Source organism: Lepidothrix coronata, unplaced genomic scaffold (genome assembly GCF_001604755.1).
Source record: "Lepidothrix coronata isolate B3197 unplaced genomic scaffold, Lepidothrix_coronata-1.0 Scaffold118, whole genome shotgun sequence".
NCBI lineage: Eukaryota > Metazoa > Chordata > Aves > Passeriformes > Pipridae > Lepidothrix > Lepidothrix coronata.
Window position 1 is genome coordinate 28,067 of NW_016690298.1, and position 27,449 is coordinate 55,515.

Here is a 27,449-nt window from a genome sequence, read left to right on the forward strand (position 1 = left end):
TGGATAAGAATTCATTTTAGAAAAATTAACAGATGATGCTTTACTTAGTGATCTCCATGAAATAAACTCCTGTTAGAATATACATACCAGATAGCACAAAGCAAAGCACCATACTGCTTGTTAGCAGTTTGGCCAAAATCCTGATAATAAGTGGGCGTGGAAATGGATTTGTTCCACTAGAGTAGATCCTCACCAGTTCAAGGTTCAAGAACTTGAACTAGGTTTGTTGGGTTTTTGGGTTTTTTTTTTGTCTTTTTTTTGTTTTGTTTTGGTTTGGTTTGTTGTGGGGGGGGTTTTGTTTGGGTTTTTTTGTTTGTTTGTTTGTTTTTTTTATTTTGGACTACATGAAGAACATAAGAGTTCAAATTGTTGTCCCTCTTGATCAACAGGAAAATTGTATTAAATAATAACTGTGCGAGTAGCATGGTTGTTTGATATGAAGTGTTTGATTATAAGCTGGTTGCTCTCTTGTTAATTAAATGTTTTCTACTTCAGGTTACGGTTTTGTTGACTTTGACAGCCCAGCAGCTGCTCAGAAGGCAGTTTCTGCTTTAAAGGCCAGTGGAGTCCAAGCACAGATGGCAAAGGTGGGTTAAAATAACCAGCTAATTCCTGCAGTGGGTTGTAAAGATGAACAAGCTTGTATGTTAGCAGAACATAGGCAATGTGGAGTTTCAAGTTGTAGCCCCTTTACAGAGCCATGTGATGTATTAAGGTAACAAAATGGAGGCTTTTGACTGCCATAACCCAAATCGTCTTAACTAATGAAATAAAGAGGCATAGTATGTTAAATTCTCCAAACTGATCTGATTGCATTTATCAATTTATTCATTATAGTATTTTCCATTGGCTTCATCAAATGAAAGTTTAGCAATAACTTGTAAGAACTACAGCAGGCTTAATGAGTTAGTTTACAGCACAAGGTATGAAAGGTTTTATACATTGCCTGCTTGTTACTGAGGTTAGCAGCATTGCAATTTGGGGATGAATTTTTAAGCACAGCATGGCAAAATTTAACCTTTGGACTTTGTTTCAGCCCTTTTTTTTCTGTTAGTGTGAGTAAAATTTAAATCTGAGCCTTCATGATAGATGTCTTGAAATTTCTAGCCATCTCTTTGACTATCTATTTCTGCATCAAGGCAAAACCAAGAATTATTAAAAAACAAAGAAATGAGATCTATCTTCTTTTCCTCTGATTTTTAATGATTCTTGTCTCAGAGTCAGGTTATTAGTCATATGTGATCTTCAGAGCAGTGCTCTTTTGGCATAAGTTTCTCAAATGTATAAAATTAGGGACATGATACATTAGTAATGATTTTGTCATGTATTCTTGTTGGGTCTATGGCCTGGTTCCAAAGGAGTGCCATAAACACCTCAACAAATTTATTAACTATAGAAAATATTACCAATATAATCTGTTGGTACCTCTTAAAGCAATTTTTTTTATTTTCAAAATTATATTCTAAATTTAAAAAATTTAAAATCTAGTAATTAACTAGTAATCTCAGAGGCTTTTTTATTAAAGTAGTCTGCTGCAGATCTAGTAAATCTTTTATAGTTATCCATTAGGTACAAATTTTTTTCAGATGAGATATTTTCCACAGCTTCTCAGCTGAAGAGAACAGTTAAGCTAACAACATAAACGTCTTAGGATGGATTCCAGGGTAACAAAATGGAAACCATATGTTTCATACTTAATGTGTGTTTCATTACAGCCGTGACACAAACATACATGCTTACTGGAAAACACTTGATTTTTTTTTTTTCTGTTTATAGGGTTTTATGTACTTAATAAAGGTCTTTTAATTAATCTTTAGGTTTTAGGTAATCACTTTAAAATATACACCAGATTTTTCAAAGCCTCTGTCTGCCATCTGATGGATATGATATCTAGGTAGGAGGGGCAAAAAGAGAATGTGAAGTCATGTAAATTCATTTTCCTAATGAGTTTTGATGTCTGATTTAATTGTCTTCTTGAGTAGATGGAGAAGCTGTAATAACTAACTATAATAATCTAATGAATAGTTCCTTAATTTTTTTCATAGTGTATATTTTTGACTCAATTCCTCTGACAGTTGCAATATTGCTAATATTGCTTTCTGTTAGCATTAATGAAAAAATGTGCACCAAAATACCCAAGAGTTTTGACTGACTTTTCTGACATTGTGTCAAGCCTTCTGACCTGTGGGAAGTCTATAACTATAAAGTTTGAATTCCAGTGAAATTTGTTCTGCTTCTTAACACAGGGAGAGTGTTTGAATTACTTAAGAGACCATCCCAATGAACAGTACTACAAAACAGTCACTAGGGACTACGAGTTTAGGTACTTTGATTTTTGTCTATTTTGAGCCACTGGATTTTTTTTCCCCTGGGCAGTGTTGCTCTCCTTTTTGTCTGAAAAGCCGTATCTCTGCTTAGATGCTTCAAACCTGGAATGGCCAGTCACAGTTGTTTTAACAAGATCAGCAAATCAGACCCTTCACATGCAAGACACTGTAAAAGTTTGTGCATTTAGTATTTTATCCTTTTGCATGTTACCACCTGTGCCATGAAGTGATGGTCTTGCAGTGAAACTGCTCAGGCTTAAGCCTGAGTGTCACAGAGGAAGATTTGGAGAACAGTTTCTTGGCTATCTAGCCACTCAATGTCCTTAGTGACCACTGCAGCTACTTCAGTTTCATAAGGGAAATACATGCCCTGTTGGCAGGATTTATCCATGGGAAGATGTGCCCAGGGTGTCAGGCAGCAACATGGCTCCTCAGTATTCTCACCCTCCTCCCAGATATGGTGGTGGTTCCTGACCCACAGCAGCTAAAGAGGAAGGAAAATGTTACTGCTGAACCTGTCTTGTGACTCTGGCTACCGTAAAGCCCTTTTTGAGATGTCCTGCTGTAGCTATATGTCAGCAAGTTCATCTGCAAATCCTAGTTTGGTGGAAGTGGTTCAGATTTTTATGTATTAAAATTTTTTTGCTTGTTTTGTAGAGATAACTTCAAATTGTAATTCTGTTGTTTTTATTTTAAATATAATAAATAATTAAATTGTTGTTGTTATTATTATTTGTGAGCTTTTCCTATCTGTGGGGTAAGATCATGCTGTACTTGGTAGTCTGTTTCCAAGATGATCTGACTCTAAAAAAATCTAATCTCACCTGCTATGGTTTTGCTATTACTGAGCAGATCAGAAGGGCCTATAGCCTGAAATATGGCTCCAGGCCAAATCCTGCCAACTCTGTTCCAGGGGAGTCACTGCTGGTGGTGAAGTGGCCACCTCTCAGGAGATGTCACGATGATGACGTTGGCAATGGAACCCTGTGTCAGTCCATGACTTATGAAACTTTGTGTCTTTAGCTATCTGCTCTTTCTGAGATCTGAATTGGGAACACTTTTCTAAGACAAAGCGGCAAAGTGTTTTGCTTTGTGCTGGTTAACAGTATCTTCTGGTCACTGCTGAAACAGAAACACCTCCAACAACTCGTTTTGGTCAGAAAATGAGGCTAAGAGCTTATGTAAGAGGATACTGCATGACCAGGGGGTGGGAGTAGCTTTTGGATGGAAATTTAAAATGGAGTTAACAGGCTATTGCCCCTCTGCTCTCTTCCACTTGAGGATTGCTAGTGTTAAGTCCATCTTTTTCAGGGTACAAAACCAGTAGCTTCTCTCTTACTCAAGAGATAAGGTATGGAAAGAGCAGATACCTGTCTTGCAAGAGTACTCTTATTTCTAAGCTAGTTAGTAACCGGTGAGTGTCTAATTTTTATTTTCATTAATTTTAATTTATTGAAATTTCTTTTATTAGTTTATTGTGCTTGCTCCTAGAGGAGTACTTTCATTGTAAACCAATAATAGCAAGTTCAAAAGTCGTGATTTTCCAGAGCTGTGCAGTCTTAGATAAGATTAGTAGTAGTATTGGAGAGCTCTGACCATTTTTTTGTTAGAAAAATTGTGGTTGCTGACAGAGTGATTTTTCTGAGAATTCTCTTCTCTTCCCACCACCCCACAGGTAAAAGTGAGATAACTCTAGGTTTCTACACTGTTCAGAGCAGACAGAATGTGACTTTGTACAGGAAAATAGATGCACGCAGAAAATCTACTGTATATTGACATTTTGAATAGATATTTAAAAAACTGAGAATCTGTAAGGGTTGTTTTAGAAATGATGAGGTCCAAATACTATGGAGATATGAGACACCTAAATTCTGATAGGTTTTTGACCTTGACTTTAACATAAAGCATTCGAGTCACTGCCCAGACCAAGTTCTGTCCCATCAAATGCTATTAACTCAGTTCACCTGTAGTTAGTGAAGCAACTACTACTAATGTGTAGATATAAAAGGTAAAAAAGAGCTACTGAATAAGAATGTTAATAAAACCCACGGTTCTTATCTTTCTATCTATCAAACTTAAACCAGTTAGAGAATCATTGTGTTTGCAGCCTAGATAAAGTCAGCAAGAGAATATCTATATTATACTGACAGCAAGGTAGAGTTGCACAAGCCAGCCAGAATAGCAATCTGGCTCTGGCAGCTCAGAGATCATCGAGTGTTAAAAAACTCCCTTCCTTGTATAGCAGTGACATTTGTACAACCATATTGTCCAGCTCAGATTTCTGAGATAATATAGTGAAATCTATATCTACTTGTATCTACTAAAACTATTCTACAAATGGAATTACCACTTTTTGTGAAGAGCTTGCAAAGTACTTTAGGCATCACAAGAAGGATTAACATACATTCCAGCATTCTCACAATTGAATTTCAACCATGTGTTTAAAATTCATGTAGTGTCCTCTCTTTAAGATAATTTAGCTGTCCAAGTCCAACACAACTGCTATAGACTCTGTGACCCTGATCCTCCAGACTTTGTTATTGGAGACTTTTTCTTGTTGTCTCCTCTATTCTCTCTATCCTCATGAGATTTTCTTCTGTGTGTACAACTTTGCTATAAGATGGTCAATATAATTTATAACTTAAACAATTGACATTCATTATTTTCCAGTTTGTGTTTTCCTGATTTTTTTTTTCCTATGGAAGCACAAACTTACCCTTAGTAAGCATATACTACTTATAATAGAAGCCATAAAAGTAGTCCATGGACATGTAAGATTTCTGTGGTCAGTGAGACTTGTTAATTTGAGCCAAGGAATGCTGTTCCATGTACTAATGTGCATTTCTGGGGGAAGACTCATTGCTTATCCATTCAAAGATTTCCCCAGACTCGTACATTTTTAGGACTTAGGACTTCAGATTCATAATGTTACAATTTCCTCCTCCTTAAGATCTCCCCTTCCGCTGACAATTAAGTGTGATCCTCCTTATATTGTTTTAGCTCTCACATTTACAAATTACTAAATGTTTTCAGATATATTAAGCTTGTGCAAAAAATTAGGACCATCTTAAGAATTTTTTTCTTATCCAAATTTTACCAGAAGGATGTCTATGCTAACAATGTAAAGTATGTTGTCCCATCACATACTGATTTCCACCATTCTTAAGATACAGTTTCTGTTTTCTGGGGAGCAGTCTGTTGCCTCTCGAAGCAGCAGATCAAGCTCTCTGAAACTCATTACATGGAGGTGAGTTTTAGTTTGTGATGAATATGAGCCCATCGTCTCAGTTCATGTTAATCCTCCAGAACCCAGAGGTGACCTGAATTTGTAACCTTTATATTTTTTACTGATGGTTATGAAGGCAGAACTGTGATGTACTCTCCATGTGCTGGTAGCTTTATCTTTCTTTCCTAAGTTTTTATATTTTAAACTTACTTTAGGTGAATTTTTTCCAAGCATATTTGGAAAAGATGACCTGTCACACTGTATAAAATGTGAACTTGGGGAGGGAAAAGCTGCTTAGCTCCTTGTCCTCATCTCTGTAACAGAAATCAAGGCTTTTCCACAGCTATCAAGCATAATGTATTAAGGGCAGTCTTCCTTTATGTTGCTGATAAAGAAAGTGGTTTTGAGTTAGCAAAAATGAGAAACAGCTAACTTCTTTGAGTTTTTTTTTGTACTTGTCTTCACTGTGAAACCTTCTGGAGAATTGAATCAGTTTTCATTCCTACAGAGTAAAGTAAGAAAATAAGTTTAGGTTACCATGGTAGCCAGCGCACTTAATCTGACTAGAGAAGGTAGGCATGGTGCAATTTTTTTTTCTGCATCTGGGCTTCTGAATGCTAAAGAACAGATGACAGACAAACTGGAGCTAACTCAAGCAGATTTCTACAACAGTGTTTAGCAACTGTCTTGTAAGAAAAGTTTTATTTTTACCTAGTTTGTAGTACTTTTTGTAGGTAATAGTATTAAATCCTACTGTAATAGGCTTTTAATAAATTTTCCTCCTTTCATTTGTAAAAGTTCTTACAAGTCATTATAAAATAAATTGAAGGTAAGCTGAATTTTGCCTACCTGGGGGCCAAATGACTATCACTTCAGTAATTGCACGTGTATTAATAAGGCAGTTAACAACCACTTCCCTTGAGTACACAGCTTCAACCCACAAAAGTCTTATCTCAACAGCTAAGTACTGCTGTGGCTTGTTCTGACAAGGGACTGGTGCCTTGTTATGAGCTTTGGTGGGTTCATTCAGAGCTCCCAGGGTGCCCTTCCAGCAAAGGGAAAGCAAGATTGCTGAGGAATAAAAAGAGAATGTATTATTGCAGCGATAGTCTGATTGCAATCTTGATCACAATGCTTATTGTAGTTAAATTCCTCTTCTTAATACAGATGTGCCTGTAAAAATGAATTAAAATGTTTAGCTTATTAATCATACGCAATTCTGGAGAACAAGTGAAGATTAGGATAGAGATTTTTCCCTTGAATTGTGTTTTTAACAGTCTGTGGTCAGACAGTATTAAAACTGTGGCTAAAACAGACATATTTCAGTGAGACACTGGCCAACTGTAAATTTTAAAGTAGTTTCTATATGAAGGCAGACAAGCATTTCATCCCTTCCCTATCAGTCAGAGGATCTTCCATGCTGTGAGCAGTGCCTAGTCACATGTTTCTGAATGGCTATCTGTTCGCTCTGACCTTACACAGAGCAACAGAAAACAGATGTCTTATCATTTTGCCAAGTTTCTTGCTTGCAATTTAGGAACGATTCCACACGCACAGGGAGGTTTTTGTTAATTTCTTTCAGATGATGGTAGAGCACTTTGCATTATGTTGGACTCCTGATCACCTCTTTTCACAGAAATAAATCTTAACAGTTGATCATTCCAATCACTTTTATAAGAGATGCTGTATCTTATAGTCAGCTTGTTATGTTAGTGCTGAAAGTGCTCTTTAGGAAAAAGAAGGGGTGCTCTGCAAGGGCACTGTTCTGCATCTTTGTATTATTATGTTCTGGGGACACATCTAAAGGCATTTGTTGAGAAAAGAGCGATAGAAACTTGATGACTTGCATTGCTAAAAACAAGACTTTCTAGTTCCCTCGGTAATGTAAATACTTACAGTAACCCACAAATTCCCTGATATTGCCCATAATCTGAAAATATTTAGCAATTTCAGTTTCTTTCAGGACATGCTGATAGTTCTGTTAACTGAGGAGAACCCTGTGTGAGATAGCAAGACTTTCAAATTAAGCAGTTTTTCTAAACTGTGTAGAAATTATATATATATTTTTTTTTCAGTGGTTTATATTTTAATGGTGGCTTGCTGGCCCAAAGTAGGAGACTTTCCACTGGCTTTAGTAAATATTTTTGATCATTTCTATAAAATAATGCAAATAATTTCAAGAGATTTAAGATTTCTAAGGTGAAAGAGGCATATACAATTTCATGGATTTTAAGCACAGGAAGAAATGCCTGCCTTTAAAGCACTTAGAATGATTACAGTGTGTAGGCAAGGTTTGAGCTGAGATACTGGAAGGTATTTTCACTGGTTTCACTTTTTTTCCTTAATTCCAGAAGAGGAATTAAAAACTCAGATATCTAAGGAATTGCTTTTGTCTTTTGAAACAGAATTGGAATAACCATGTGAATTAAGCTACGGTGAGACAGGTTTCACTAAGGAAGGAAGTCACGGAACTTAATGTATTAAACTCCTGCTTTCCAGACAGACAGAGGCATGAGTTAAAAAGTTTGCCTCTCTCATAACTTCCTGAATTTTTAACTGTTAACCATTTTCCATGCCAAAATCTTGTATAAAAGCAAACATCTGTTTGCACAGTGCCTTTTGTGTAAGATAACATAAAGATGGATGGGGAGTCCTAGTTGTGGTTGCTATTTGGAAGTCAGCTTGGAAATCCAGCATGTTCTAAGGGGAAGGAAGTAACTTGCTGCTTACAATCTCCCAAAATGTACCCAGATAGCTGTTTCAAGGTTTAGTAGTCGTGTGGACATGACAAAAGCTGCATGGTGAAATAAACTGTAAACAGGAGGAGAGGAGGTGTCTTCCACATTAATAGGTATAATTTTTATGCCGCCAAACTGTATAAAGTTCCAAATACCCTCTAGAAAGAGTTCAGTCTTGCTTTGCATCTAACTTCCAGCAGTGGCTGGGGTTGTAAATGAGTACTGTAAATGAGCCCTTTTCAGAATGAATGGCAGTCTCTTTTCTTTTCCTGCAAAGTGATGAAGTGGATTAAATTAATCTATCCTGACCTAGTTGAACTTGATGATCCTTATGGGTCCCTTCCAACTTGAGATATTCTCTGATTCTATGATTTGTCCTTATAGCTGAACTGCTACTGCTCCCCAGGGTGGCCGTGGGTTTGCACATGCGATGCAGATGCCACCTGGGTGCACTGTGGAATGTGTTTGTTGGCATTTCCACTATTTTGTTCTGGAAGAAATATAGATGGAAGAAATTTTAACTTGTATTTCAGGATTTCATTGAGACATCCTCATGTGCTGGCAGCTTTTTTGCCTTTCCTCTCTCTCCCCTGTCTGCCATCTTTACGAGTTCTAGCTATAGATATGTGAAGTGTCTTCAAACTCTACTTTGTCTGCTGTGGTCTGTATGTTCTGTCCAAAGATCAAAAGCAGAAATAACTGAATCCCTGGGAGCATTCAGGCTGTAATAGACTCTGACATGGAGAAAGGGTCAGGAAAGCAGAAGTAAGTCCTTTCCAGTCAGCCATTCAGCATGTACTTGATCAAAACCCAGTAGGTAATAATGCAAAAATGTGGATTGCTTCATGGGCCACAAGTAAAATTTTTCCATCACAAAATGCTTTCTGTTCAGAGAAAGCAATTTCCTTAGAACAATTTCCTCAGATGCACTTCTCTTTTCTCTCTGTTCCTAAGGGATTTGCAATGTGGGTTAGTGGTGAAGTTGCTAATATTCTTCAAAGTGGAGCATTGCCTTCTCTAACAACAGTGTTACATGATTTTATGGCATGAAGTTTTCTCTGGTAGGCGCATAAGTACAAGAATCTAATGTGCCAGCATGTACAGTGAGTCACAGTAGGTCCTCGTGTCCCTTTTGGCAAGGAAAGCTCATGGTCTCTCACCCAAATACAGTGCCAGTATAATGTGGAAGTCTGGTAACCTCTAGGTTGCAGTAGGAACCTGAGAGGAGGTGAATGTGCTCTACCCATTTACCTGAACAGTCTTCTCTGACATTTTGCACTTAACTGAATTTCTTTCTCTGTTGGGTGTTTCTGAATGTAAGCATTTATTTTTTTGCATGTAAATTACATTTTTATTAGTGTGAACAAAATGGACCCTTATCTTTCCCAGTGTTAGACTACCCAATGAGAAAATTGTTATAATATAATTCATACTTTCTGTTATTGTACAGTAAAAACATTAGCAAATTAAATGAAAATATGCAAAGAGTATGACTTTCCAGCTTATATGCTGTCTTAGGTTATTTAGGGAAGTTTTAGGATATTTGCATGAAATATATTTTACAGCTTAAAATAAAAATAGTAAAAACTTCAACATTTTTCCTTTCAAATACTATTTGGAATTTCAGGAAATTATGCTATAGCTACAAATGCAATTTTGTAATGTTCATGACTGAAACCTCCTATGAAGCTTTTGCTAATAGACCTCATTAAAGAAGGAAGCTAAGCCTACATATCTCAAGTGCAAAGCAAAATTACCTAATACAGTCAAAGTAACTAACTAGTTCTAAAAATGTGAAAGCTGTTTTTCATCTCACATTCCCCCCTGAGGAAATTTGAACTGAATGTCAAGATTTAACTACTGTAATGTAGGTTTTCCCTTATGGTCGAACACTGCCCAGCAATTAACATTAATGTCAGCTCTGGCATCTCAGTGAATTCATTTTCTTGTCTTCTCTTTCTGCTGATTTTTCTAATGTGAAAAAGAAATCAGGTATCCTAAGATAATTTGAATCCCAAGCTTGTCTGTGCACTGCATAGATTCAGTACTATTTTGGGAGGGGGATGTTTCCACTAAATAACAAAAGAAAAATCATACACAAGTCAAATGCCATTTGTAGTAGACTGTAAAGGGGCTTATGAGGGCAACACTTTGGAGTTGGAAAAGTTTATTTTGTAAGTATGTGGGATTTCAGTGTGGCTAAGACTTACAGTCATATCAGTGGCATGGGCATGCACATCAAGAGGATGTAATGGGAGAACATTTCTTATGGATCCTTTGATGCTCAAATTTCTTCAAAAACTCTTATAGAAAACTTCAAAACGTTAGCCCTTTCGAACTGAATGTCAGGCTTGGGGTAAAAATGCAAACCTGAAGGTTTTTAAGGACAGAATTAACTTCCCTATTTTTAATTTTCATTAGTTTTTGGAACAGGATAATTTATTTCTCTCCCTAAAAGGTACGACCTCCCACCCCAGCCCCAATGCCTTTTTTTTTGCCTTTTTTTTCTTTCCTATGGAAAACTAACCCAAACTGAGAGGTGATATCCAAGATAGCAAGATAATAAATTATGCAATATGCTACCAAAGGTACTGAGATATTATTAATGTAAGGGCAGCTTAAGCACAAAGTGATGCCTAATCTTCATGAGAAGATATCACCATTCATACAGTACAATCACTATAACAGTTGCTTCAGTTCCAGTAGGCAAGTGTTGTGGTTCTGTTTTTGTTTTCTGTTGTGATTCAAACTTCCTTGTAAGTCATTTAGCCCTCTTGTACAAAATAAAAATATATCGATGACTATGCCAACAAATGCATTTGGACCGACAAACGTCGGACAAGAGACAAGAGACAGAAACTGATGCACAGGATGTTCCACCTGTATACAAGGAAGAACTTCTTTACTATGCTGGTGACTGTGCACTGGAACAGACTGCCCAGAAAGGTTGTGGAGTCTTCCTCACGGGAGATATCCAAGAACCATCTGGGCACAATCCTGTGCCACATGCTCTAGTATGACCCTGCTTGAGCAGGAAGGTTGGACCACATGTAGTCCCTTCCAACCTTACCCTTTCTGTGATTCTATGAAAATTGTATTTGTTTCAGATCATATAAAAAAAGTGAATGTTTGCATCCTGCAGAGACTTAAATCTATACAGGGAGCCACAATGATGACATCAAGGTTTTGCAGAACTTTAAGGGCCAAGTCATATAGATCTGTGTAGATTAAGAATGTATTTCAGCACAGAGCAGGGACAGTATGAGAGAGATGCTCCCGAACCACAACTGGGAAATCTGTAGACAAATACTGGAAATAATCAATTTCAACAAAAATGTTTCTTTGAGATGACATTTCATGGTACATACATAGATCACACACAGTAGATAGCCTAAGGTCAGGGAAATGGCAAAGATGCGACTACATTTGTCTCCTCCCTAATTGCTCATCTCCTGGCTGCCTTCCTCTCTCTTTTTGTGTGTTTCTAGAGAAAGTTTTTGGAGGACTTTTGTATTGTCTGAATGCATAATGTAGAAGTTTGGTAAAAACTCAAAAATGTTCATGTGTGGGAGAAGACAGTAGCGTCCCACTCACTTCGGTATCATCCTATTTTTATGGTAGCATTTGGGGAATGTACATACTCTTAAATGCACTGTCTCATTTTTTCCTCATATTATTTTCATATTGTCATTCCAATCTTTTTTTAATTTACATCTGGCTTTTTTAGCTCTTTCAGCCACTCTTGCATTTCCTTGTTTGTTAACTTGTTTTCTCTATCTCATTTTTCCTTTTTTTTCTTCTCAGAAAAATCTGAAACATGAAGCTGTAAAATGGACTATAAACTGGTCAATTATTCACCTTTATCTCCACTTAAAAATGTCATTGTCAGCAGTAATAGGAGAAGGGGAACTTTCTCAGGAATGCTGCATGCAGTGGCACAAGATGGAGATCACTGATACTAGTGAAGAGTAGCCTTTAGAAAGGGGCCTGAGAAGTAAAAATCTGCACCAGAAGTTTTATGTAATTGGTGGTTTATTTGATATTCAAAATGTCAGTAGTAACAACAATAAGAATTGTTTCCAATTTTCTTTCAGCAACAAGAGCAAGACCCGACAAACTTATACATTTCCAATTTGCCACTTTCAATGGATGAGCAGGAGCTTGAGAACATGCTGAAACCTTTTGGGCAGGTTATCTCCACGAGGATACTGCGGGACTCGAGTGGGACCAGCCGTGGTGTTGGCTTTGCAAGGTGCGTCAGTGGTGTTAGCCATGCTGGCAGCCCTTTTTATAATTGAGAAGGCAGGAATAGGAGGAAAAGGCAGAAATTATTGAAAATATTAAAGTTTTTGAAGAGAAGGGAGATCTAAATGGAGATACCAGTAGGATTTTGTTAATTCTTCCTGTGGTAAAGCAAATATGGCTGTGTCTCATCTTGCTTAGATGGCTAAATCTGAATCTATTGCTCTTACTGGACAACTATCTAGAATAAGAGTTCACTCTAAACCACTTCCTCCCCTTCTCTGTACTTCTGCTTTCTCTTCTATCCCTGAACCAGCGAGCAAGAGTTATGCAATGCTTCACAGAGACTTCTCCTGTGACTTTTCTGGCTTTTGAAGTTTGAATCCGAGGCAGGAGACCATAAAGAAGAACCCCTTCTTCCCCACCCCCTGCCTTTTATTTTCTTTCTTTTTCTTCATTAGCTCCTTAGAGAAAATGAACTCACCATTGCCCTTTGAACATCAGCCCTTTGAATTTTCAGGCTCATTAACATGATGTCAACTGGGAAAGAAAATATTTTTATTCACTTACAGTAAATCTCATCTTAAAATATTTGACTGCTTTGTCAAATATCCCACCCAAATCAACAAGAGAAAGTATTTTCCATAAATTAGTAGATACCTCCCAAATATTCTGTCCATGTGAGTCTACGTTTTCCCTAGTTAATTCATTTTTTCTTTCTGGGATCTCTTCATCAAAGCCTTTTCTCTGCCTTTCTAATATTTTTTTCTATTTATTACTAAGTCCTGCTTTAAACCTTGTATGACAATCACAATTTAGAGGCTTTAAATTGAAGATTTCTATCATCAAAAATAGGGACATGCTTTGAGCAAAGAATTGGGATTCTCAAAATATGTTGTAAAATCTCTGTGAAGTCAAATTCCAGTAATTCAGATGTTCAGCCAGTATTACAATAGCTCTGTATTTGAACAAGTAGCAGAATCTAAAATTAGTGCACAGAAAAGAACTGAACAAATTATATCTTGTGATGAAGCCAATATTTTTAGGGTTTGGTTTTCCTGTGAGTTGGCTGTGGGTATTTCACAGCACTGTGATTTTTATTCTTCTCTTTTTTTTGATCTCTTCCCTCCCAACCCCTACTTCTCAGCTTTAATTGCTTATCAAGCTGTCCAGTTTCAAGAAGGTGTAGCAAAGGAACAAAATAGGATAATATTCATTATCTACGTTTAGAGTTTATCGAATTTTCTTCTGTTTAAATAAATCAACAAATATTTGTAATATTTATGGTGTAAAATTAAGTGGCATTTCTATTTCATTCATACACTTGTATTTTATATATAGCTTTCACTTTTTGGTACTATGAAGGGTAGAATCCAGTAACATCCAAGCTAAAATTCAGTAGGCATTTTGAATTCTTTCAATCTCTTCTCCCTAAACTTGCTTACCAACTCTGCTTTGAATCAGTGGTATGGTAGGAAAATATATTTTTTCTAATATAGCTGGAAGTGTTTTAGAATCACATGCAAAAGTCCAAAAGACTTGTATGTATCCAAAACCTCACTTCTGTTGAAGACTTTGAAAGAGATTAGTTTTCAAATATTTTCTCAACAGTTTCTGTATTATGCATTATAAGTTTTATATATGCATATATGTGAAGTTATTTTTATATACATATATGTATAGTATACATAAGTTATTGAATAAGCTATTGTGGTTATATCTAATTAGAACTTCTTTCCTTTTGCAAGGTGAACATTTTTCTTCTACTGGAACATTTTTGGATAAATATTAATTAAAGTTAAAATTGTCCAAGAAACTTGTAGACATTAAATATAGATTTTAATTTCTTCCCTTTGGGAGAATTTTATTAGATTAATGAGGAGTAATGTATTTTATCAAGTCTAGACTTGAGTCTGAAACTAAATTATATTGTTTGTTTTATGAGAGACAAAAAAAATAAGATTTCTTTGATCCAACAATCCAAAACTTCTGAAAATTCTCTAAAAGGTATTTTTGGAATAATGAGGAAAACTTCTTGTTCAGTCTGGCATTTTGCTTGTTGTCTGTAATTACATATTGTCAGCCTGTGCAGAAAGGCTACCAGAATTAAAAACATGCCAAGACTTAGTAATTTTTAGTCCTGTTTCTTTGCTGCTGAGTCCATTGGCCTAATTTGTGGATATGAATTATAGAACTTAATGAAAAAATAAAAAGAAATTGTCTGTTTGACATTACCATATATCATCTTGCAGACAGCTGCAAAATATGTTCATCTTTGAAAATAAATTTTGTTTTACTTGCACATCTCAGTCACCCATTGCAACTTAGTCCAAGCTGAGAGTTAGGACAGACACATCTACACTGCAATGCAAGGATGTAGCTGCAGCCTCCGGAACCACTCCCAGACTGGCAGTAGCTCACCAGTAGCCTGCTCAATCTATTAAGTCTAGATCTAACAGCCTAAATGCACAAACCTGTTCAGGATTTTGGATATATTCGCAGTAGCTATCACAGCTATTGGTTCCTGTTTTGAAGGTAACTAGGAGACAATTAAATAGGAGTCAGGTACATCATTTAGTTGAAATGATGTGTATAAGCTGAAAGCTGCAAAGTCAGTTTGGGTCATTCAGTCGGCTATGTTTATATTTGAGTTTATTACTCTTAAAATGTACAGACACTTCAAAATCCTTTATGGAGAGTGGCATTAACCTTTGTTGTGTGCATCATGGACACCAAGGGTTCAGTTATGAGTGACAGTGATTCAGTCTTTCTGCGTCTTTCAAGACAGCAAAGATACTTTACACTGTAGCTGTCCGAGCTGCCTAATTTCTAAATAAATAGGAGTATAGTATTTTCAGTTTGGCACTGACTTTGGTCTCAGAGTGCATAAAATGTTAATGAGTTTAGTTTCACCTTTCTGAAGTTATTTGTTCTTAGAAAACATCTTCTCTATTGCTCACACATGGGAAAGCAAGCCACAATAGTGAAGTGAGAAAAAGCAAGAAATATGCTTTGAGAAAAAGCAAGAAATGCGCTTTAAGAAAAATCACAAACATGGGAATCTGGTTGAGCGTTTAATTTATGTAAATTATTCTTTACTTTCTTAGGATGGAGTCAACAGAAAAATGTGAAGCAGTGATTGCTCATTTTAATGGAAAATTCATAAAGACACCAGCAGGAGTTTCTGGTATGTTGCATATATTTCTAACAAGATGAATGAATGGGTTATTGCTTACGTGCTGGAAGCCTGTTACACTGATTGTTGTATCTGGCTTCTCATTTAGAGGCAGTCTTATTAAAGTTAAACTGTATCTTGTTGGTCGACTATAATACTGACTTGCTTGGAACACAGTAAATCACTTTTCTTTTGTAAACCTTTTCTAGGAATCTAATGGTGTTCTCTCCTAGCAGAGAGACAAGTAGCTTAAGCTAGCTATGCACAAATTTATATCCCACATAATCCCAGTTGAAGTCAGGAAACGTGTATCAGAACAGAATCTGACTGATTGTCCATGAACGGGGTTTTTTTCAGAGACAAAAAATCGTCTACTTTTGTCATCTGTTGATGATTTTTTCAAAGTATTTTCAAAAATTTATTTAATTATAAAGAAATTAGGATCTGCAGCAGTGCCTGGCAGTATCATTCACTGAGGAGCTGCGACTCTCAAGTCATTGCATGTTTTGAGATTCTTCAGGAAGCTGGAAGGAGGTCAATATAGAATGCTGCTTCTAGAAATATCATGCAAGGCAAAATTCAGAGAAAGCTGTGTAGTACAATTTTGTTGTCACACCAAGTTCCTCATCAGTTTGCTTCGTCAGCACTGTTCTTAGAGACAAAATGTATATTCCATAAACACTGAAAAATGAGGGAAGGAAATTCAGAGCTGCAGAGTAAAATAGAAAGAGGACAAGAAAGAAGGAAAGAATATATGCCTGACATTCCAGGCAACTTTCGGTAACCATTTTAATGAGAACCCCAAGTGGGAATTTTACAAATTACACTGTTGATGTGGTCACTGAAGCTGCTTTTATCCTGCTGGTGAAATGTTGTCTGTAGCCAGACTCTGTCACCGAGGAGGAGGAAGGTAGCCCTCAGCAGGCAGACAAGAATGCAGCTTTTTTAGTAAAACTACATACATGCCTCATCCCTGAAAGATTGCACCAGTTTGAGGCAGTCTGTGCTGCAATAAGGATGGAAAGTGCTTCAGAGCACAGGAAACCACTCCCTTCAGCAACACTAATCTAATACAGGATTTTGACTTCCCTGGCTGGGTTTTTGCAGACCCTTTGCCTTGAGATTAATTGCTGAGATTATTTAGTTAAAACTTTGTTACAAAGTTTTCTTAAATTTAAGCACTCTGTTACATTTTTTCCTTTGTTACTTTATTATATTTAGTTAAAATGTTACAGCTCCTATGTAGAAACAGACAGTAAAGACGGTAGAAAACTGTAACAGAACCACCTATTAGCGCTTTTTAGTTTTTTAATTTTTATTTTCACTTGCATTTTCCTCTTCTCAGTGAATGAGCCATCAAGCATATCATTGCTAGTCATATTCTGGTGGACCATTGCTGAAGCTGCACCCTTTTATGGTTGGGTTCAACCAGATAGAAATGAAAAGTTACTGCACAGAATTGTAAGAGCAATTTTTACAGTGTGGAAGAAACATTTACCAGAAAAATGTTAATAATTAGGATCAAGAAATTTTCACAGAACTGTCCATTGTCTGAAAGTGGAAACTAAAGAGAGATCTCAAGATGTAATCCACTTCACAGACTTCTAATGCTTACTTGGCAAAGTAATCTAGGCTCTCTATCTAGAACAGGACAAGAAACACACACCTCCAGAGACTGGTGATATCGTTGCTGTCAGCTATTCTTGTGATTACGAAGGGTGTCTAGATCAGTCACTCAGATAACTCTAAATGTCTGAAAGTCAGTTAAGTGACATGAGTTTCGCCTTTCATAATACTGAAAAAGAGACAAATAATTAATTACATAATGGAGTCATGAGAACACTGTTTTTTAAAGACCCTCGATTTTGTTGCGTGAAGTTTCATTGCTCCTTGCAAAGGTTTTTATGGAGTTCAGATTCTTCCAGGAGTTCTTTACCGCACAGCAAGCACATGTCCAGTAATGCAGTCATATTAGAGAATTCAACTTATGCATAATAATATGTTGCAGTCTGCCAAAAAGTGGGGCAGAGTCATGGTGCAACTGAGATCTTGGGCTACCTGCACTGAGAAAAGTGATTGTAGTGGGAAACCTCTTGGACAAAGGTTAGGAAAAGGTTTTGAAATAGATTAGCATCTTTTGGGCTTATGGAGGAGCAAGTTCAAAGACATGCAAAATAAAATTGTAGAACTGGAACTATGTTTAAATTAAAACCTTGTGTCCTAGAAACTTAGCTAAAATCAGCAAAGGGAGCTGGCTCTAAAAACACTGTTATCAGGATGAAGAGGGTAGGAGAGACGGGCCTGTAATGAAATAGGTGTGGGAGGAAGAACATCTGTTCAACAAAAACATGCTTTCATAATGCAACTTTGTTATTTTAACTAAGTTTGGATTTAAATGGAAGAATGGGTTAAATGGTTATAGGAAGCATAGATGAAACCTTCTCTGGAGTATGAGAAGACAGAACAGAAAAACCTATAAGAATCTGGGAAGGCCAAGGATAACACAGCATGATCACAAAAGTGTTAACTCTAGAGTTGAGTGAGTGATGATACTGAGCAAGCTAAACCCAGATGTAACAGGCTCTTCAGGCTTTATTTAGCTTAATGAAATATATTCAATATTTAGTGTGTCCGTTTGTCTTCAGTAAATAACAAGAAGGGTTACCTTAGAGAGCAATTTGAAATGCACTGCAAGTTGGTATAATCCTAGAACTCCTAGAAGTGATATATTAGTTTCACTCTTTGTTGCTGGGGTTTGTACTTTTTTATGTAAGTTGTTGTAATAGTTTGTTATGTTTTATGGACTATGACTTCCTCTCTAGTTCTCTCAGAACTTTAATTTCTATACTTAATTCTCTTCTCAAATAAATATTTATTACATGATTGCTGTAATCTTGAAGTAACTTTTGCATTTAGTTCTACTTTTTAAAAGAAACTATTAAAGAACTTAAAGAAGAACTTAAAGAACTATTTTTTCAGTGAATAATATGATATTTAAAACTTTTCTATTCTCCTGTAAAATGTAAACCTCATGATGTGAATTGCAGGAAACAGACTAGACCAGTAAAAGGAGCCAGGACACAGTAGATGAGTAGTGAGAGCAGAGCACTGTACTTAGCCTCCTTCCCCCAAAGATGATACAAATGTTCACTGTGTTTATGTTTTTGTGTTGGATCCCTAATGATTGTAGAAATTATCTGCTAGGCAAAGTCATGCAACGCATCAACTCCCTATCACAGTAGCACATAGCTGGGTGATATGTGAGAATAATTATATAAATGATTCTGTAAAGCAGTTGTGCTGTAGAATCCATAAGATGTGTGTAAGTCTATTTGTCTCATATTTAAAATTAAAAATGTAGGAGTTGAAAAGTTACAAAAGTTTTATCCATGTTCTAAAGGCTTTGGAACCTATTTCTTTATATTTAACATTTCTTTTAATATTTCTTCTCCTGAAAAAGAATGGAGGTGATTTTTTATTTTTTAAATGGCTGTAAGGTAGAGAGCATTTTTGCTGAACATCCCATACCATTTTTGCTTCATGAATGGCTGATTATGGTGATGATCCAAAAATCATAGATTATCCATGACCCACTCCTCTCTTTCCACTTATGATAAATGTATTGGTCACTCAGATTATGTTTTAGGGAGGAAATTGAGAGTGTGAGAGCCCTGCTCCTGCTCGTGCTCTTGACTAGACTAGGAAGAGGTCCACCAGGTATGGTAGACCCTACTGTTTGAAATGATTCTGATCTTGGACATCTTTCTAGTGCAAGGGAGGAGTGCAATTGGAACCTGGAAGTAGCTATCTTCTGTCAGCCATTTATGAGTGTTTTCTATTTGCTTGCCTTTACAAAATATCCAGCACTGAAGATCTCTGTATAGTGAATTTAAGCCACTTGACCCTAAGTTCACATTTCTTAGTTATCTCTCACAGATTCTTTAGAAATAATCTGTGAACCGCAGCCTGAAAACCACTGCTGAAGAGTATCAAGACCTCACCGTGCAGGTGTTACTCCTGTTAGTCACACAGAGGAATGAAAATTTCATTAATTAGATCAAGACCCTGATATTACCTCACCAAGGTTGTGGGTTTGATCCCTGTATGGGCCATTCACTTCAGAGTAGGATTTGATGATCCTTGTGGGTCCCTTCCAACTCAGAATATTTTGTGAAATCTGTGAATTAGAAGCTTATACTGCTCTAACTTCCATAGTTTGCAATTACTGCTTTGTTTTAAGAAGCAACATAGGAATAGAAAAGAAAAATACTTCTCAAACTGACTTGAAATATACTTCTGTGACGAATTATTAAGCATTGTATAAATTATTAAAGCAATGGAACCCTGAGCATTGTGTTTAAGTGGAGACTAGGATAGTGAAAGGTATATATTTAAGTTCTCTTTAAACTTACAAAGCTACCCTGATCTTGGGTTGTATAACTTCTTTTTTAATTCACACAGCCTTTGGCAAAAGTTTCTAACTCTACAGGCTTGCTCTATCATTTAATTGATGTTTTAATGTCAGAATTCATTAAGTCCCATATGCTTTGCACTAGAAAATAAGCAATGAAAGTCAATAAAAGATACAATTTAATTGAAAACTGACTAAAAGAATAGTATTTTTCAACTATTTTATTGTATTTTTTCATATCTGAAGGCAAGGTTTATTGAAAAGTTGGTAAAGGGAGCTGTGTAAAGTCAAGGGTGTAAATACAAATTCCTACAAAGAACATCAGTTTTGTTCTTGTATTTATAGTATCACCTGCTATGTATTTGGGTAAACACTGAATTAAGAAAGACAGAATTCTAATGCAGAGATGTGAGAAAGTGTGTACAAGGAAGAATTTACTCCCTGGACTAATATTGCATTCATATCTCTCTTCTGTAAAAATATTAGCCCTAGAGGAGGATGATTTGGGGCAGGAAGAGGAGGTCAACCCTTTCCACACCCAAATTTTAAGGACCTTACCTGCTGTTAAAGAGCAGCAAAGCTCACAGTTACAGTTACAGATTGCCTCCATAGCTGCAGGCATCCACAAATTAGTGAGTGTTGGTTTTCATTAGATGTCAGAAGAGTGGGCATGTAAACATGGTGTCTTAGCTGCAAAAGCTTAAGTCCATTCTGAGTTGTAGCCTTTTACATCAGCTCTCTCTTAGCTGTGAATGCAACTCTGAATATTTATACTCTGTCTTTCGGTCTTGCACATGCAGACAAGTCACCGAATGATTAATGATCTGTTTCATCACTGGGCCTGCATGGTTCCCAACAATTAAACAATAAAAATGACTCTCCCTTCCTTCCTGGACTACAGAAGATTGCTTGACTAGTCTGTACAGCTTGTTCGAGTTTTTTGTTCAAATATGTATATCTATTATAAACATGTTCTTATGTGCAAGAGAGAGAATATGTTACATATTGGTGAAAAATATAACAGAAGGTAAGCTGAAGAAATAAACTTCAGTTTTAATTTTGGAAAGAGTAAGGACTATGTTCATTCTTTGGTGGGAGGGAGATCAGTAGATCATACTTGGCTCCCACGAAGGTTTATCTCCTTCTCATGACCCTCCATCCGATGATCATCAGTCATTGTGTTGTTGAAGGAATGGACACAGTGGCATTTGGGTCACATGTATGGAAGAGCAGCCAAAAATTGCAGTTAGGCTTTCAATTGGAGCGGTCCCTGCTGTCAGCTTTCAGATCTTGAACCAGAATCAGGGAAGGCCAGTGCTATAGAGCCTGCTCGCAACAGCTGATGGTATTAAATAGATGATCTGCATTGTTTTTCTTAATGTGAGTTGGAACATTCACACCATTTGGCCTCTTTCATGGGTGCAGTGAGGAGCAAGAGAAGGTGGAAGGTCAGAGAAACAAGGGTTCCCATGACCAGATCCATGTTCAGTAAGATGGAGTACTAACTTCTGGTAATCACAAATTAATGCCTTTTTAAGTGTGAGTTTTTTCATTGCTGAAGGTTTTGGATATTACATACGCAAAATCCAATTCATGTGGATAATTCTTATTCCATTTTTTCTTCCTCTTTAAATTTGTCAGGAGAATTTTTACAATGCCCCGTAGAATATGTTTAATCATCTAAAATTTAGCTGTTTTCAGTTATCTACTGACAAATCAAATTTATTCTTAAAATAGGTTTTCATGAACATTTTATTCAACAGTTGGATAGGTTTAGTCTGATTTTTTTAAAAGATCTTTATGTTGAGACAATAATGGGAAATATAAGCACAAATAATGCTTTCAGAGAAGTATTTTACCATTCGTTATGGGGATTTTTAGTGAAAGCATAATGCAGCATTAAATAAAACATTTACTACCTGTGAGTGCTATAATACAGAATCACAGGGCTAGAAATGTTTAGGTACTTTCTGGTGTCTTTCTAAGCTGTTCTCATGCCAGTTTCTTTTGATTTTACCCAAAATTTTATAGTGTGTATTTTTGAAGTCACATATGCTCCCCACAAAACTAGATTTTGAAATAACATATAAGTAGTCAAAGATACTCAAGTTGAGGAAGAGCATTTTTTTAAAGACAGTTAACTTCAGTATTTGGATCTCAACTCTCTGTTTCTGATGATTTTTTTTTCCTCACATGTAAAATCAATTAAAATAATTTCATACATGAACCTGACAATTTTACCCACATTGACTACTGTATTCTGAGATTAACTCCTTTTATTTTAACAGAAATGTATGTGATTAAAATGCTTTTTGCTATGACAAAGTTATTGGGTCATTGGCTTTTATAAAATAACATCAAAGTGTCCATCAGCGTATGGATATAATACCTTTTTGCCCCAAGCATGCCAAGACAGAAGTCGCTTTGCATGATGGAAGACCCCAAAGCAAAACTCAGTTCTGGGAATGCCAAAAATGCCCTCAGAAATGCAGGATTTGGAAGATAATATTCTCCTACTTTGGGTTCATTTACTCCACCATCCATAGGTGTCCAACACTTTTTCCAGTGTCATTAGCCTAAACTTTTCCTGGTTTATTTTATGATTATAGTCTTTTAATTACCATTCTCTTTAGGATAATATATATTTTAATTAATTCCATTGTCATGTTTAATATTATAGTCTGACTTTCTTATATTAAAGTTATTTGCCTACTGTATAACAGCACACAGGTAAGAAAGGTGCAGGTCTCTGACCTATGTGGTCAATGTTGGAGACGAGACAGGGAACCACACACCAGTTCTGTCTCCCAGTTCATACCTTTTTTATAGAGAAGGTAGAAGTATAACCAGAGCTAGTGTTTTAGCTATGCCATTCAAAGCCAGGGATGACTTGGCTGTTAAAGCTAGTTTTGTGTCAGAGTTTTGAAAGTCAAGGTCTTTGTGAGATTATGTGTCTGAGGTTTTCAATAACAACCATCTTTTGCAAATGCCCACAGGGTGAAGAGACATCAACACTGACCATGGTTATAGTAATAGATTTTGTTGAAAGTTTTTCTTGGGGTTGTTTTTTTTGCAGGTGGCCTTCCCACCCCATGTGTTTACTCTGCATTTGGAAACTTGTATGTTTTCAGGTCCAGCCATGTCTCATGAAGATGTTTCCAAACAGAGAATGACTGGAGGAGTGTCATGGTAAAGCTTAGACAGCTCATGTGTCAGGAATTATTGGCAGAGAAGCACTCACATCCAAGTCATACCAGTGCTTCCACCCTGTGATTAGAGAGGGTGTGGTGTGATGTAGCAGAGCTGTGCTTCAGCCATAGGTACTTGGAAACATGGAAGCTAGTAACAGGGAAAGAAAGAATACTATGCAAACTTTTCCACTGCTTCAGTTCTGACATTAAAAGTCGAAGTCATGATCAGGAATTATATTAGGCAAAATAATAATAACAACAACCAAACCAAACCAAAGCAAACAAACAAAAAAAAAAGGAAAAAAAAGGAAGTTTGGCGATGCTGTTTCATGACAGTAAGCAAAATCCCAAAAGAACAATCTTGAAGAATTTCTAGTTGCACTGTGTGCTCTTTATAGAGCAGAGATAAAATGGGAGTGGACAGCTGGGACATTTTTTCAGTGTAAGGTGGCAGGAGATAAAGGTGCCCGCTCCACTTTGCTGGCTGGAGTAAGTGGAGGTACTGTGCCAGCTCTTCTGGCTAGTCTGGATGAGCAGAGCACTTTAAGTTTGGGGACATTACTGAAACCTCCAAGGGCTGGGGAGAATATGTTATAGGCCTTTGGCCAGATTTGTTCTCCACCCTCTTTAGACATACCTCCAAGGAGGCAAAGCTCAGAATTCAGATGACAGTTCTTGTTCATCCCCAGACCAACAGACACATACTCAAGATATACAGACCATGTTTCTTTCCAACAGGTTTTAGAGCAGTAGTTTAAAATCAAAGATATAAGGCATTCCAGATGTTTGTGTGTGGCAGCTGTCCTTGTGCTATGCAGAACAGTTGTTGATGCTGTAGTATGAGTCTGTGTAATTTAACTGCTGTATTGGGAATATAACTTAAAAACCATACCTCATTTGGAGAGCTGAACACCTGTGTAAAAATGCCACTTCAACTAATTTTTCTTCTTTCTTCTCAGTTCCTGCAGAACCTTTATTGTGCAAGTTTGCTGATGGAGGACAGAAAAAGAGACAGAATCAAAATAAATATATACAGAATGGAAGAGCATGGCACAGAGAAGGCGAGGTGAGACTTGTAAGTCCTCCCTTCAAGCTTTAGTGTGGGTGTGCAATAATGAATACTTATGAAAATGATAGGCATTGAGACTTCTTGGCTTGGGTCTTTGGCATATTAACAATGTGCAACTAACTCTCACCTGACAGTTTGCAACTCTATAAAAAAATATTTAAGTGTGTCTTTCTTTAGAGGAAAAAAGGCAAAATGCAAAACACTGAATCCTACCTCATGAAAGTGAATAATAAAATGTCCTTCAAGTTGGTCATATTATAAACTTCAGCTTTCTCATATTATAAAACTACCAGAAACATAACTTTATTTACATGTAGTAAATAATCCTTTGATCTATACAACGCTCAAATGCGCATCACTTTCACAAGATTAACATAGTATACCAGTGCCATGCAACATTAATTTCTTTTTAGTCAACAGTTGTTTTTATCTTTAATGTTCAAGATAATAGTTTCATAGAGCTACTGTGGTTAGAGAGCCTAGACACCTCATTTGTATTAGACAGGAAAATTCAAATGTGTCTTCTGAAAAACTGCACTCCCCATTCATATAGTTAATATATTGTAGGCAACACCCTAACATAATCATCTGCATGCCCTGACTCTCAAATGTACACGTGTTCTTTTAGCCAGGTATTTCCCAGGTTACATTTTGTTCCTCATGATGGGAACATGGAAACTTGTATTCATAGTCAATATCGCCAATTCTCTTCACTTCTCTTCACAGTATATAATTACTTCTGTCAATTAACCTTTCCCTAAGTTATGGTAATAAACTATTTCAATACAATTTTTCAGTTAAAAATAATACAACTAAAGAAAGAGTAAGAGAAATAATTTATGATCAAAATTAATTTTGTCAACTCTATTTTTTCTACTTTTTTTAAAGGCTGGAATGACACTCACGTATGATCCAACCACAGCTGCTTTACAAAATGGGTATGTTGAATAATGACACAGTAATTCAAAAAAATGTGTTATGAAAGATGCAGAGAACTGGCATTTAATAAATATTTCTGCATTTTCTAGATTTTATCCGTCACCCTACAGTATTACAGCAAACAGAATGATCACTCAGACATCTATTACGCCATATATTGCTTCTCCAGTTTCCACATACCAGGTTTGTATTTAGAACTTAGGTGAAATGGTTCATTGGAGCTTGTGTTTATTTATCACTTGTTACATCTGGTTTTATGAATTCTCCAATAATGTTTCATTTTAATGAATTGGCCTCTTCGTGCTGTACAGCATGGAAGTGACAGCCTTGAAACCAATAGTGTGTGTGTTTACAGGAAGCACAGCAATTTAATGAGATGCAGGATGTCTTGCAAAACAAAGTCTCTTAACTTCTGCTGATGGCTAAGGTATTTGTAGCCACTTCTGCATTTTGTGTCTGACTTTTCATTTTCTCTCAGTCAAGTTCTTTTAATATCAACAATATATCTTTAAAGTAATTATTCTTTATTTAAAACCTTCTTTATTTAATTAAATTAATTTTCAAAGATATGTTTCCATGCATTTTGAATTTTTATTTGTTTTGGTGCAGAAAGCCTGACAACAATGAGTTACGCAGTTGTACGAAGATGGGTACAGAAACTTGCTTGACATTAGAGAAGGAAATTTGAGAAAAGATTTCAGAATCATAATTACTTTAGCATTCAAATTCAGTGGTTTTCTGTTAGGAGTAAAGTATTTAATATCCTAGGACAATGTTTCTAAACCAAAGGCTACTTTTTTTGAACAACATATTAAAACATAAATCATTGACATTTTTTGGTTTTAGAGCCCAGCCCAAAACTTTCTGAAGGGGGATTTTGATAGGTGCCATCTTGAGCCCCATAAGGGATATTGATGAACAATTCACTATGCTGGAAATTATATAGAACAGTTTTAATACTTTGATATAAATCTCTTAGGAATGCTCAATTTTAAGGCATCATACATTTCAGTTTACAAGCAACTTGCTTTTAATGCAACTAGTATGGCAGTCTTACATGTATGCCCTGTAATTACTGCTTGAGATGTGTCAATTATCCTACTGTACACAAAATCATGAGCTATTTTGGCATTTTACTGCTTTACACATAAATGAAGTAAACATCAGTGATTCAGATCATAAATGACCAAAACTAATTAAATTTAGAAAATTCTTACCTCTCTATGTCAGGGGAAGGAAAAGAGCTTGTTTGCTCTTTAGCGAGAGTCGTGCTGAGTTTTCTGACTTATTGTGTGTAAGAATGCATTTGGAAGGCTATGTAAAGGGCATATAGAAGGCTAACAGAGGCACTGTGGGCCATTTCCTCGGTTTTCTCTTGCAGAATTTTTCATTTAGCCTTCCATTCCAGGTGAGAAGAATGAGGAGGAATTATCTAATATTAGTTTGGAGATCTAATGCCTTCTTGCATGAGCGAACTGTTGTGTAGGAATTAAAAGTGTTTTCCAGTGCAAAGGGCAGCTGGATTATTTTTATATTAATTTCTGAGGTAACTTATGCAACACAATGTTTGCTCTCAGCAGACAGTACTAGTACTGTATTTTTCAGTATATTGGATCATTCTGCTTGGTACAGCAGATCTCAGAAACTGCAGTAAGTTCTTACCCAGAAAAAGATTCCAGTAAAATTAGCTGCTACCCTTTATTAAAATATAAATTATTTATCCATATAAGACTCTGATATTCGGAATCCAAGCAAAAGCTGTGAGTTGGCATGGAAACATACTATTTAGGAATACAGTATTGTTTTCTGGGTTTATTGAGATAGGCAGACCACAATCCATTATGTTTCCAGAAATATAGTTAGCAGTATTTCAATATACATAGCATGCTTAAATTATTGTGGATGGAGTTATGAATATCATTATGTTAGAAGTGCCACAGTAATTGGAATTGAAAATTAAATTGAAGTATTCTGTACTGTGGAGGAAGGAGGTTCTTGGCCAGAAGAGTTTCACAATTTGAGTATTAGTCACATCATTACTGATTACTCTCACTGAAACCTGCAGCATTCCGTCTTCTACAGGTCGTATCACACAAGCATGATTTATTTATTTTTTTCTTTGAGGCACGGT

The 27,449-nt window shown here is 36.3% G+C and overlaps 1 protein-coding gene across 1 annotated transcript in view; it reads left to right on the forward strand.

Annotated features, from left to right (window-relative positions):
- LOC108502435 (RNA-binding motif, single-stranded-interacting protein 1) overlaps window positions 1–27,449 on the forward strand; it is a 66,092-nt gene that overhangs the window by 27,547 nt on the left and 11,096 nt on the right. Inside the window, exons 3-8 of the mRNA XM_017825394.1 lie at window positions 496–587; window positions 12,386–12,543; window positions 15,641–15,720; window positions 24,270–24,385; window positions 25,268–25,317; window positions 25,408–25,501. Coding sequence (XP_017680883.1) covers window positions 496–587; window positions 12,386–12,543; window positions 15,641–15,720; window positions 24,270–24,385; window positions 25,268–25,317; window positions 25,408–25,501 — 590 coding nt within the window. The remainder of the gene's footprint in view (window positions 1–495; window positions 588–12,385; window positions 12,544–15,640; window positions 15,721–24,269; window positions 24,386–25,267; window positions 25,318–25,407; window positions 25,502–27,449) is intronic.